Raw genomic sequence first — 14,442 nt, 5'->3', positions numbered from 1 at the left:
TTAAATTTAACAAGAAACTTGACCAAGAAATTAAATGCAGAATTATTGCAGTGATATGTCATACTAAATAGTAACCCAACATTGAAATTCTTTGTATTAGATTGCTTAACTGTATATTACATGTAAGTATTGTATGTATATATATAATCTAAAAGTTAATAGATAACTTTGAGAAATAAAAAGGCTCATATCTTATGAAAATTATTTAAATCAATTTTTTCACGGACTTGAGATATCATAACACTTTCTTCTTGCTCGCTGAGTACATTCGAAAAGGATAACATTATTTTATTCAGCATTTGTCTTTTTCTTTACGTATCCAACTAATATACCTGTATACATGACAGATCTACATCTTTGTATTCAAATCTATTTTCTTTTCTTATATTTCATTAATTTTATTAAATTTTAAAAATAAAATAAAGAGTAGAAATTCATTGTTTTTCTCTCTCCCACTGAAGAGAATCCATACTCATGTACGTATCTAATTGGCATGACATTAACATACTCGTAGGAACAAGATAATTGTATAATGAAAAGTGGGAAGTGTGAATGCAAGAAGGTAAGGGAAAGGGTCGGAAGGGAAGGCATTATGCATGAGTTTTTCTCTATAAATAGAGCCATTTGAGGCAACTTTCCATATCAATAGTTCTAAGGTCGCTTCCTCCTTTATTAGACAAATAAGGAAGGAGATGACCATCCTTATATACTCTTCTCTTTCTTTCTTCAAAATTCAAGAGTAATATGATTTAAGCCTTTATTTTTATAAATTTAGTCTTCTCATTCTTTTTTTTTATAATTTAATTTGATTTTTCTCATTTATTTTATATTAATATCTTGTAAAAAAATTAATGATGCTGACAGAAGATAGAGAGCACAGATGATGAAATGTAAAAAAATAACATATCACTCCTTTGTGCTTTCTATGCTTCTGTCATCACTTTTTGATAAATAATTTATGAAAAATAATTTATTATTCATAAATTATTTTTAACTTATTTTAATAAATTTTTAGTATAATTTACTAAAATAAGTTTATTGTTAAATTTATGCACACGTTATTGTTTAAAAATAATTTACTGAATAAAATATAAATAAGTGTTTATTCAAATGTACTTATATTGTAAAAATAAATATATTTTAAAGAATTTTATGATCAGATTTATAATATAAATCATCATATAATAAAAATTTATTAATTAATATTTAATTAAGCTATATTCATAAAAGCACCCTCATCCATCCATGTTGTTTGTTTCTATCTCTAGTATAGTGTTGGTGTTAATTAAAGTGATTCATCTTCTTCTTCTTGTCATTACTTTTGCTTCACTTCATTTACTTTATGAATAATTGTAGCTTGTAAAATTGATGTCTAATATGAGAAAAGGGACCGTACATTTCAAGAAGATCGTGCCTATAATTACCAATGGTAAGATTTAAATAACTTTTTGTTTTGCCATTAAATATTGTAGTTAAAATTTGATAGTGGACTTCGATTGAGTGATTTTTCTAATTTTGTTGGTATCTCTTTTTTCTTACAATGTTCATCGTTGTTGATTTCGATGGTGAAGTTCTTACTGGTTTTGTACGCATTGATCTGAAGACACTCTTTAGTCCTCTCTCTAGAAGAGCATATATTAAGATGGCTACAAACACAGTACATGTTCCTAATAGTAATGAGACCCGCTTGACAGTTTGTGACAATGATTCTGCTACCAAATTATAGGAATGTTATTGTTCATAGATTATTTGTTTCTGCATCATGAATATTTATATTGAATCATATTGCATTTTTAGCCAAACATGTACACCACTCCCTTAAGTTATATGTGTCCCTGCTATGACTATCAACAAAATCATCCTTAACTTTTAATGATATTGAGCTATAAGTTGTCATGCCTTCTTAATTCCTCTAAGTTTTTTCCCTTAAATATCTGAACGATAATGCAATTTGTAATCATATTAAAGTAGGATCAAGTTTCAAATTTCAATTAAAATGAAAATTTCAAGTCTGACACCAGATATATATATGAGATGGTCCTTTATATAACGGATAAACTCTTGATAAATTTTCAACTTAAAAAAAATTATTATGATAAATTGACCAAATTTATATAATTAATAAACAAATAAACATATCGCATTTTTTATTTTTAATATAATATATATGTTATATTAATTAAAATAAATATTAAACTAAAAATACTACACCACTTTTTTAAAACTAATGTTAGTTGTAGGTATATCAAAATGTAAAGTTGTAGTGATGAAAACTGCACGATATCCATCCATCCATCCATAACTTGGACTAACGTGAAAAATCTATCGACCCAGTAATAAAAAAGAACTACGTAAAAATCTTGACAACAACGAAATGTTAAAAATAAAATCTTGTTTGATATTATTCGAAAAAAATTTTGGATGATAACTTTATAATCCCTGAAATCTTTATTAAAAAAATTAATAAAGGGAATAAATAAATTTTTATTATAAGTTAAATATTTTTTATTTTTTTATTTTTGAAAAACTCATTTATCTTCTCTAAACTTAAAGAGATAAATTATTTCTAAATTATTAAAAAAATATTCATCTTTTTTTTTTTTATTAATCTTTTGGTAGAAGTTTTTAGTTTTTTAAAATTTAGTTGAATTTCTAAAAAATAAAAATAAAAAGCAAGAGTTTGGTTGGTATTAGAGCATATATGGAGTAGAAGCAGATGTAATACTAATTGTTGACCCACTTTTCATGCACACTGAATAAACAAGGTCGTACATCGTTCAACGTCAAGACTCACGTGGAACCGCCAAAAGAAAATTCTCCATATGTCATTTTTTCCCCTTTTATTGCTATCTCACTCCCGAAAGAAATGCCAGCATCATATATTTTTAAAGAACATTTTATATCATTAAGTAATTGTTATGTAAATTCTACTTAATTAAAAGTGAAATTTACATAATTTAGCAACTGTTCCTAACTTTACCCAATCATACATAATGCATTAAAAAAACACTCTTATTATTATTTCACTAACATATATTGTAAGTTACCCTTAATATTATCAGGTACGTAACCTTTTCTTCCCTTTTTCAAGCATCATACTAACCCGTTTGGAGCTTAAAAAGCAGCTTCATCTGACTTGGATGCTCTCTCAATTGCCAAGGATGCCTGCGAATAATTGTAGGTTTAATAAATCCTGTAAATTTGCTAGTAACATAAGAACTGCAGACAATTTCCATAAAATTCATTGCTATCTTCCCACAAAATATCCCTGGAGAAGACAAAATAAAGGATGTTTCAACTGTGATTAGACCTAAAGATGATTATTTTAGATTATGGATATCCAATTATTGGAAGGACGAGTTGGAGATGGAATGTAATGAAATGAAGTGTCATTGAATAAAATGTAGTAAAACTACAATACTATTGTTAATATTTTTATAATGCAATGGAGTAAAATTTTCATTTTTTTTTTATTTGGGATGTGAGTAGAATGACAAGAAGATTAACAATAAGTATATTTCCTCTCACTGCATTTCATACCTCAAAATTAGGAGAAGAAAATTAGAGGTATTAACAGAAGTGAAAGGAAATACATTTCAACAAGTTTCATTAGTTTTTGTATGTTAATTCATATTATTATTTACTGATTTTGAAGAAGCCATAGCATACAACAAGAAGCAAAGGCACAGAAGTAAGAACCTGTTTTTCCCAATTTGTAAATGTTGTTAACAAAGCAAGTATTATTGTTTGTAGTGTAGAGCCAGTCAATATTCCAATCCAGAGGCCTTTATCATTGAAACGCAGACCAAAACCAAACAAGAAAGCCACTGGAATTCCCACAGCATAATATGCTACAAGATTGGTAATTGCCCCTATCTTCTGCCATCCACTGCCTCTCACAATTCCTGATTCATTGAACTCAATTGAGAGCTATGAACTTTATGATTATTGGCTATATGTTTATCAACTAATGATTGCCATTCCCTTTTCAAATTTGTATGTTCATTACACTGTCATGATATAGCATGCAATGCACATATAGCATTCAATGATGAAGACTTACCACACAAAACTCCTAGAAAAGAATCCACACTGACTGAGACACAAAGCAAGGGAACTATCTTTGCAACAGAATGTATAACTTCCACCTCATTGCTAAATGCATATCCCAACACATGACGGATGCAAAAGAGCACAGAGGCAAACACAATTGCATCAGCGAAGGCTAGAACAATTACAGCACGAACAGCCTCTTGAGCTGCCTGCGGTTTTCCTGCTCCTAATTCGTTTGAAACCCGAGTACTACAAAATATACAAGGATGTTGTTTCAACATGTGCTTGATTTTCCCCATTGGTTGTATACAACAAGCACAAAACAAGTTACATAACATGGGGTCACATCACATAGTGAGAGATGAATATATATAAATGATGATCAAGATTGATTTTCTTAAATCTATTCTCGACCATCCGTTATGATTGTATGATCAAAATTAACTCTTCTCAAGAGCATGCTCTCACTTTATACACTTCCTTCATAACATGTCAATGTATGTGCATATGGTAATTGAGCATACCTTACTGCAGCACCAATCCCATATGGAGCGAAATAGTGCAAATTACAAATGTTAAGGCTGCTCAAAGAAAACATGAGTCAGATGAATCCCTGAGTTTTCACTTCAGGCAAAGAGCTTTTCAATCTTTACATAATAAGATCATACCAGATTGACAGAACTGAAGTTTCAATTTGAGGATTTGGTAAAAGTCCTGCAACTATCACTAGCAGCTCAAATGACCACCACTCCAAACTGTGTTCATTAAGATAGAAACATGTTAGACAAAAAAAGTAAAGACAAGAACAAGCATACTCCCTCTAATCCTTTTTATAAGAAACAAATAATTAATTCATACAAACCAATAAAAATAGTTATATGCCATAAATTTATAGTTTATTGTAAAAATACCCATAGTAATAAATACTTAAATTGGTTAACTCTTACATTAAAAGAATTAATATATTCAATTATATAAGCAATGAGCGAGTGTCTTCATAATACAAATCTCACATTAAATAAAGGTACAGAAAGAATTTAATAATTAATACATTTGAAAATGGATTTTTGTTTCTTATATTCTAGATAAAAAAAAATAGTCATAATTGTTTCTTATAGATAGGATTGAGGGAGTAATTGACATAAAGGTGCAAAACTAGAAACTTACCAAACCATAAGTGCAGAAGGGATGGCTAAGAAGAAGAACTCTTTGCTGTTTCTTAAAGCATTGCTCCCAAAGACTATCTTAGTTTTGTGACATGCTTCAGAATACTTTATGTAAAGTAAATACAATATGACAGTGAGCCAATATGAAATTCCAATGGATAAGGCTGCTCCATCTTGTCCAAGTCCCAATCCAAACACCAATACCCAACAAATAGGTATGTGCAAAACTAGGACAGTAACTGAGGTTATAAGCATAGGAAAGATCAAACTCTGAGTCTGTAAATATCGAACCAAAGCTTGAAGTACAGCATAGCCAAAGAGTGCAGGAATGAGCCAGATGCAATATTTGCCAGCTACTAGTGAAATTGCATGGTCTTGTCCCAGGAGAATAAGCAACTTGTCCATGAAAATCCATACAATAGATATTGGAACACAGCTGAAAATGAGAGATATTGTTGCACACAATGCATAATTTCCAATCTTATGAAATTGCTCTGCTCCGAATGATTGGCCACATTGAGTTTCCAAAGCACCAGCCATTCCCATCTGCATTTCATTTCATGTTCTGTCAATGATCCAATGACACCAGAGAAAGCAAAATAGTACTATTTGTCTTTGATATCATGCACTTCTGTATGGCCTTTAAGATGAGCAACCCATTAATCATCAAAAGATTCCTAGAAATAATAACTAAGTTGAATGTTAACTGTATTGCCAGAGCAAATTACTCCTACTAATTTATTTATTTTTTATAAATAAACACTACATTAATTAATGGCACATTTTTAAAATATTGTTTATATTTTCTAAATTCAGGTGTCAATTTCGGACAAATTCAGTCAATTTAGCTGTTTGCAGCTGGTCAATAAAATTCAAAGCTAGATTTAATTGGGTAATTAAGCTGTCGTTAAAATTTTGTCAGTTCGGCCCAATCCACTGTGGGCCTGATACACTAGTCTAGAATATACCAATTTTATTTTCAATTTTGTTAACATAAACATTTAAAGTTTGTCTTAAAGTTATTTTTTAACTATATTAAAAATATAAAAGTATAATAAACATTTTGTAATAAAATTTTATTATTATTAATTACTTAAACTCAATCTAAAGTGTAATGTTAATATTTTTCTTTTATTTTTTAATTAAGAATATCACTTAACTAATAGCCATAGACTAATCTCCTTCAAAGCATAAAAATTACTAAACGAATGATACCTCCCTTAATAAATCAGTTTTTATAAATAAAATTAAAAATTAAATCCTCATCAACATAGTTAAGGAGGCGGATATCTTTTAATTATGTGAAACTTTATTGGTCTACCCATGACTCACCTTCCTTTCTATAAAAATAAATTATTTTATAATCATATCAAGTAAGAAAGTTAATTTAGATGAAAGAAAAATAAATATTAATAATTATATCTTATTCTTCTCATTTTAATATAAAATTAATTTTATTTGATTAAATACATCTCTAATATAACATAAGAATAAAAAAATATTTGTGTTTAGTAGAGGAGAGAATATTTTTTAAAAATATAAAAGATTCATGAGAACATTACCCTACAAATAATTATAAAACTTGTCTTGACAGGGCAAAAGAAACTAATTTTAATGATAATTACATGTAACTATATTATTATAAATAATAATAATAATAAATAAATAAATTTCACAAAAATTTCCAAAAACTCTATTACTAAGAATATAATATAAAAAAGAATATAATTGGGAAGTATTATTACTTAAATATAGAAATAACAGAGGGAAGAAGTCCCACCATATGAACAAAGCTCAAGGATTGAGTTATTCTCACGCCCAACCCGCCGCGGCTCAGTTGAAGAAAAAGGAAACAATAAATTGGGGTAGTTGGATGCGAAGGACAGCGCATGCAAAATATGGCCCCGTCTTCGTCTCCATTCAAAACCTGACCCTACTTTCTCTCTGCTCTGCTTCTGCTTCTGCTTCTGCTTCCACGTCCACGTTTAATGTCCATTCTAAAAATTACTATTCTATATTACTTCCAAAAAAAGTAGCCTCATTTATGTACTCTTATTTTTTATAAATTATTTTTTATGTGTAAAATATTGCCAAGTGTTAAAAGTATATTAAATATAATAATTAAAAAATAAAAACTATATCTTAATCTTTATAAACACACTTAATTTCCCTAAAATACAACTATGTTATATTTTAATATGATAGGCCATACTTTCTTATTTTAGACCTACTCTTAGGGTACTGATATAAACCTCCTGTTATTGTTGTCATTCATTGGCATTATATCTGTCATATGGTAGAAGCTTTCATAAAAAATAATAATTTTATAATAAACGTCACACCACACTGACACAATTACAAAGAGTGCACTGATAGAATGAGAGACTAAAATATACATAAGCTTAAAATGAAAAACAATTAGTCAATTATCGATAAATAGTGGATGTAGATGCTCTGGCTTGCACTCGGTGGTCGGTGAAGTTTGGATCATGGTTTCCACTCACTGCCTATAATTGCATTTACAACTTTTTTATATAAAAAAATTAATATTTGAAGGGCCAAAATTCAATGATTCATGCAGTCTGAAAAGGAAAATGACACATCCAAGATATATTTTGATGGGTCTTACGTGGGTAGTGGAAAGAGAAATATGAAGAAAAGAGAAAAAAAAAATGATGGGTGTTTTGGAAGAATAGAAGGAAGAAAAGAGAGAGAGAATGGAGAAGTATAATCCTTGGTTTGAAAATTTCTAGGGTAAAATAAAAAAGAAAGGCTAGAAACTTCATCAAATTTTTAATTTTCTTGTTGAAATTTATTGTTAATAAAAAAAGGGTTTCTCTATCATAGCTATATGCAAGATTTTGAGCCAATATTTCTCTGATTCTCTATTCTTCAACAAAGCAAACATGCTCCCCCATCACAGGGCTTTCTTGCCTGTTGCCTTTACTCTTAAGTAATTTTTCATTTCTTTTTCTTTCATGCCAAACAAAAGGATAAGGTCTTTGGTTGAAAAAGTGTTCCATTTCATATCCCAAATAAATACCACATTTAGGATAAACAAAAACTATCACGTTTCCATCCCCAAAATAACGTGACACCCAGAAAAAATTTCAGATCACGATAAGCTAAACAGCAAACTTTTATCATAGCCAACATGATGTGTTTAATTAATCATCCAAGTTAACTTTGTAAAAACTAAAGAATGAGAGTTTAAACTTAGTTCATCTGCATAAAAAAAAATGCATACTTTATGAGTAGAAATTAGAAGGAAAAGGAGAGAACTTTACGAGTATGCTAAAGCCAGTGACATCTGCAAAGGAAGTGGCTAAGGCAACACCTGCAAGAGAGAGTTGGCCAAGGTGCCCAGCCATCATCAAAGACACAACTTGCAACAAGAACTGAGACACTGTCACAACCACCATTGGTGCTGCCATGAAACTCAGAATCTTCAGCTGTTGGAGAAAGTTACTTGTTTTTGAGGTCACACTCACCCCATTGTTTACGCTGCTCAGTTTTGGCACCAGCGTTTCATCCATTGCTCTCTTTCTTTCGGAGATTCAAGCCAAAGGGTTTCACAAGGTGAAGAAAATGAAGGATTTTAGCTAGAGAAATTGTACACGAGCAAAATATGCATGTGCGTTTTGGGTTGCCATTAAATAAGATTTATATTATTCTCACCATAAAAACATTTTTCTTTAAATGAAGTAATGAAGATTGGATCAGTTGAAGACAAACCCAATCATGCAGAGTGGCTTAATAGCACTGCTATCTTTGTTTAATTAAGACAAAAGAGTACCTAACACGTTGAAATTAATTTTATCATCGATTAATAAGTTTTTAGATATAAAACAACAATTAATATGAAATAAATAAATAAATTTTTAAATTTTAAAAATTTATACATTTTAAATTTTAAAATAATTAAATTAAAAATATGTAAATTAATTTTAACTTATAACAAAAAATCAATTTATTTTACTACTTCATAAAATTAAATCGAACTGACCTTAATTCCAATTTCCATATCAATAGTCTTGCTTTGTATAACCCTCCTTTCAAGGTTTTCTTATTCTGTAATTTTAAGGTTTTCCTATTAAAAAATTAAGCTTAAATAATCTTAAACTCTAAAGAGATCAAGTACTAATAATATTTGAACTAATACGGGATAAAACTTAAATTTAGTGTTATAAGTATTTTTATTTATTTTTTTTTTTGTTATTTTTAACTGAGACTGGGATATTATATTAACAATATATGTGAATTATTATTGTATAAATTATTGAAATAAAATTTTAATTAAAGAACGTCATAAAAATATCTATATATTATAGATGAATTTTATCTTAAAAAGATGCATTAATTGTACAATGTTCAGTAGTTATTACCTGGAAATGGAGTGAATGCTTTCTTTCTCCAGGGAACAAGCATCTTTTATCATCTTCTTAGAATATTCTTTTAGATGCGAGGGTAGGTAAAATAAATATTTTGTAAATACACTTTTATTATTAAAATTAAATTTTTAATACTTGATATCTCAAGCAAAGGTCCATGATAGAAATTAATTTTGTTGCAAATCAACCAAATGAACTAGTAAAGGGACTAAGTCAACCTCGAAGTTTTTGCATAGTCTAGTTATTTTGGGTATTCCACACCTGAAAATAATTTATAACTCAATGTTTGAGTAAAAGCTATCTTTTAACTTGTATACAACATAAAAAGCTTATCAGTTACATAATAATTATGAGTGGAAGAACGTGTTTGAATTCACATATAAATAGTTACAGATTAACTCATATACACTGTAAAAGATACTTATCAATTATATAATAATCATGATCGAGTGGAAGAGCCTGTTTGAATTCATGTTTGAATAGTTACAAATTTTTCAACTGTTTCCAAGGTAGATGGATCCACCCCTATGTGACTGCAGCTTGTAAATAGTTTTCTGCAATCTGACTAGAGTTACACTTATACATCGTCATAGGCACATTTCAGTTCGAAAATCACATATATATACATATAAAACTCTCCAAAACACACTTCCTAACACCGAAATAGAATAGCAAAGCCAAAAACTGAGAGAAAAATTGTCAGTGCTTTCCTTTTTCTTCCACTCATTTTTCTATTATTCTGCCTCCATATTTCAAAATTTTCGTACTAATCCATTATGAGCTTTGATCGACTTCTCAACTATTCTCTCCCTTGCTTTCGATGCCTGCAGTAACCACAAAATACAATACAATAATTTCTCTCTAATAGTAGGAGACAAAAAGGGCTTCAAAAATGGCTAGACAGAACAAGCAATTATTAGCAATGGAAAAGTAACAAAATAGAGTATAAAGCAACCTCTTTCTGCCAATCTGTTAACAGTGTCACAACAGCTAGGATAATAACTTGTAGAACAGACCCTGTAAGAGTTCCCATCCAGAGTCCCTTGGCATTGAGTTGTAGGACAAAACCCAATAAGAATGCCACAGGAGCTCCCACAAGATAATAGGCTCCAAGGTTCACATAAGCCCCTATTTGCTGAAATCCTCCACCTCTTGCAATCCCTGCACATACAAAACCAATTTTATTTGCTCAAGGAAAATTTTAAAATTCTATAAAATATGAAAAATGTTTGTGTTAAGAGTGGAAGTCAAGTACGAGTAGATTTATGAATGATAAATACAAAAAATTAAGTATAATAGATAAAGTTTTAAATTTTTTGTAAAAACAAGTTATTTGAAAAAATTTCTATTTAACATAAAAATTATCTAGTTAAAATTTTATAATATTTTAAAATTTTTATTTTTATTATTTAAGTGCATAAATTTTAGTAATTTTGAAATATCCTATCCAAACAGGCTAATAGATAATTTCAGCTAATAGCAACTCACCAGAAAGAGCTCCTATTAGACTATCTGCACTGACAGACACACAGAGAAGAGGAACCATGTCTGCTACATAATCTACAACTTCCTTGTCACTGCTATAAGCATATCCTAATATATGCCGACAACAAAAAAAGAAACTGCTGACAATAACTGCCTCAGCAATTCCCAGAATCACAACAACGCGAACAGCACCTTTAGCTGCCTTTGGATTTCCTGCACCTAATTCATTTGAAACCCGTGTGCTGCAAAACAATATTCATAGGATCCTGCTCTGTCAGCAGATGATTGTGGAGTACCATTTCACAGCATTATGAAATTGAAGAAAGGGATTTTGACCAAACCTTACAGAAGCTCCAACAGCATAGGGAATGAAGTAGTGCAATGTAGTTGTGCTCAGGCTGAAAATTTTTCAAACAGGATCATGAGTTATTTTTCAATAGTTGTTAACAAAATTTGGACAAAACTTAGATTTTGTTGTGTTGTTTTCTAATCAAAATTAGAAGAATTTCACCTCGGTAACTAACATAACAAAAATCAATATTAAAGGTTGGTGCTGAGTTCTGAAGTAAAACTCTAATTTTGATTAAAAAAAACAACACAGAACATACTTAAAGTATTGTATCTATGTTTTTCCAAAAAATTATTGCACTCACCAGACAGAAAGAACTGAGGTTTCGAGTTGTGGATTAGGTAGAAGCCCGGCAAATAATGTAAGTAGCTCAAATGACCACCATTCAAAACTACGAACATTAAAATAATTAAGAAAGTCTATTAGAGGAGAAAAAAAAGAATAAACTGAAAGAACCATTATTGTGTATGTGCTATGGGAGATGATGCAATGCAATAATATATTACCAAAACATGAGTCCAGAAGGAATAGCAAATTGGAAGAACTCTGAAATGCTTAGTAAAGCATTAGTAGAAAACACAATCTTGGTTTTCTCACATGCTGAAGAACACTTCACATAAATTCCAAGCCAAATGACATTCAACCAATATGAAATAGCAATAGCAAATGCTGCTCCAACATGACCTAGTCCCAATTTAAATACCAGAACCCAACAAATAGGAACATGCAAACACAGAACCGCAATTGAGCTGAAAACCATGGGAAAGATCATACACTGAGTCTGGAAGTAGCGAATCAGACACTGAAGAACAGCATAGCCATACAGTGCAGGGATCAAGCACATGCAGTATTGTCGAGCTGCATCAGAAATTTCAGGGTCTTGACCAAACAGCAAGAGAATTTTATCCATGAACATCCACATGAGAGATATGGGAAGACAAACCAAAATCAGAGTGACAATTGCACAGCATGTGTAGTTTCCAATCTTTTTAAATTCTTCTGCACCATAGTTTTGCCCACATAAAGTTTCCAATGCACCAGCCATTCCTATCTGCAAACCAATTTCAAATCTAGTCAGACATAAATAACTCAGGTGGAGGTTAATTTAGAACACTAGTTTAAAGTAATTTAAGGTTGCAATAGAAACTTGAATGAAGAGAAACTTTGGAAATTTAACTATGTGTGCAGATCCTGTCTCAAAAAGTTTGAAATTAGACCAAGAGGAAATTAGACACGTGATCACCTGCTAACTAAGAAGGTTCAAAATATGTCTTTAACATGCTTCCCAAGGCTTTTATGAAGTGTCAATAAATGGCTTTCCAAATGAAACATGATTTATACTATTCATCATCTTATCATAAAATTAACTAAAACACAGCAAATCAATTATGGATCAAAATAAATGATCTTATATTATACTTTTCGCATGTCACTTGGATTCCAATATGTTGTGGTATGTACTAACTGAATAACTGAATCAAGTGCCCTAAGCCCTCTCCTAGAGAATAAGAAAAGGATTTCCTAATTGAATGACCAAAACTAAAAAGATTAGAGACAAAGAAGCTTAATTTGAATAAACATGAAGCCTGACAAAAACTATTTGGCAGAAAAGATAGGTAGTACTACTTGTTTAAACTTGAAAAATATGGAAAGTGAACTAAGCAAATACAGGTTGGTGCAATGAACAAAAACATTGTTTAAGATGGAAGAAGAGTTTACAAGGACACTGAAGCCTGTAACTTCAGCAAAAGAGGTGGCAATGGCAACCCCAGAGAAGGAGACTAGTACACCAAGATGTCCCACCAACATCAGTGACACAACTTGCACAAGAAACTGAGACACAGTCACAGCCACCATTGGAGCTGCCATGGAGCCTACCCTCTTGAGCTCTGACCAAAATGCATCCTCTAATGGTGTCACCCCATTATTAACTTCACTCTTTGTTAGCAGAGGTGCTGCTTCCTCCTTATCCATCTCTATAGCTTTCTGTACAAAGCAATTTCCATTAAACAGATGTGAAAAGTGACGATCAACCCAAGAATTATATAGAAGAAGATCACAAGAAAATGTTCTTCCTATTGGGCAGTAAAGTTTCCCACCGCAAACAGACAAGTTGCAAGAAAAACACATACAAATTTATTGAAGTTCGTATGTTTCATCTTATACATGTTCTTGTCACCTACCTAGAATTAAATTTTTTGAAATCTCGTATGTTAAAATAGATTTTATAAAGGTTAAAATAATTTTATTTTTAAATTAATTTTTAAAATTGTGTTTAAGCTTTAATTCTAATTTAAAATGGTATTGGAATTTAAAGTAAACATGAATTGAAGTTCGTACGTTTCAGTATATATTTATTCTTTATTCTTGTCACCTAACTACAATTAAATTTTTTGAAATCTCGTACCGATTATATATTTAGTTAAAACAGTTAAAATATTATATTGAAAAATATAAAAATTTATGAAAAATATTATATTGAATTACTCTTAATAATTTTACAATTTTCACGTTCTAAATATCTTTGAAAACTAACTTGTATGCTAACATGCACTATACATGAGTGAGAAGTGAAGATAATTCAAATAAAATGGTAGAAAAATTAATAATAAAATGAACATGGTAACTAGACAAAGAAAATCAGAGTGCAATCCAATACCAAATTTTATTGTTATGAAGATGATATTGCATATTCAAATGGCGACAGGAAAGGAAGAGCCACCGCGTGCAAAACAAAGATTAGAAGATCGTTGGTTTGTGTTTATCCTCTGGTTTTAAGTATTTAATAAATGTAAAAAAGATGACTTGTTTTATTCTATTGCTTATTATAAAGTTTTGGAAGAATATTAACAACAAAATAAAACAACTTAGTTTATTTTAATTAATTAAAACCAGATCAACAACAATAAACAAACATAACCTTATATACTGTCTACACTCTTTCATTATTATAGATGACAATAAGTAAAGTATCTGATAAGTACCCATAAAATTTACC

General features: G+C 30.1%; 2 protein-coding genes across 4 annotated transcripts; both read right to left on the bottom strand.

Moving 5' to 3' along the window:
- Positions 1-2,771: 2,771 nt before the first annotated feature.
- LOC113862764 (protein DETOXIFICATION 3-like) lies at positions 2,772-8,888 on the bottom strand. 2 transcript variants are annotated; one of them, XM_027495946.1, is made up of 8 exons: positions 8,507-8,888; positions 5,221-5,765; positions 4,722-4,808; positions 4,578-4,634; positions 4,064-4,302; positions 3,700-3,905; positions 3,107-3,165; positions 2,772-2,860 (listed from the first exon to the last, which is right to left on the bottom strand). In XM_027495946.1, the coding sequence occupies exons 1-7, from the start codon at positions 8,753-8,755 to the stop codon at positions 3,115-3,117; spliced, it is 1,434 nt and encodes a 477-aa protein (XP_027351747.1). In that variant the 5' UTR covers positions 8,756-8,888; the 3' UTR covers positions 2,772-2,860; positions 3,107-3,114. The 2 variants fall into 2 exon arrangements, with proteins under 2 accessions (XP_027351747.1, XP_027351746.1); XM_027495945.1 differs by lacking the exon at positions 2,772-2,860 and having other exon boundaries at positions 2,889-3,165.
- Positions 8,889-10,018: 1,130 nt separating this feature from the next.
- LOC113861605 (protein DETOXIFICATION 9-like) lies at positions 10,019-13,623 on the bottom strand. 2 transcript variants are annotated; one of them, XM_027494538.1, is made up of 8 exons: positions 13,164-13,302; positions 12,388-12,495; positions 11,951-12,302; positions 11,749-11,835; positions 11,437-11,493; positions 11,099-11,337; positions 10,566-10,771; positions 10,048-10,434 (listed from the first exon to the last, which is right to left on the bottom strand). In XM_027494538.1, the coding sequence occupies exons 2-8, from the start codon at positions 12,413-12,415 to the stop codon at positions 10,363-10,365; spliced, it is 1,041 nt and encodes a 346-aa protein (XP_027350339.1). In that variant the 5' UTR covers positions 12,416-12,495; positions 13,164-13,302; the 3' UTR covers positions 10,048-10,362. The 2 variants fall into 2 exon arrangements, with proteins under 2 accessions (XP_027350338.1, XP_027350339.1); XM_027494537.1 differs by having other exon boundaries at positions 10,019-10,434; positions 11,951-12,495; positions 13,164-13,623.
- Positions 13,624-14,442: the final 819 nt, after the last annotated feature.

Source organism: Abrus precatorius, unplaced genomic scaffold (genome assembly GCF_003935025.1).
Source record: "Abrus precatorius isolate BTA unplaced genomic scaffold, Abrus_2018 Scaffold3, whole genome shotgun sequence".
Classification (NCBI taxonomy): domain Eukaryota; kingdom Viridiplantae; phylum Streptophyta; class Magnoliopsida; order Fabales; family Fabaceae; genus Abrus; species Abrus precatorius.
This window is presented reverse-complemented; position numbering and strand designations above follow the sequence as displayed.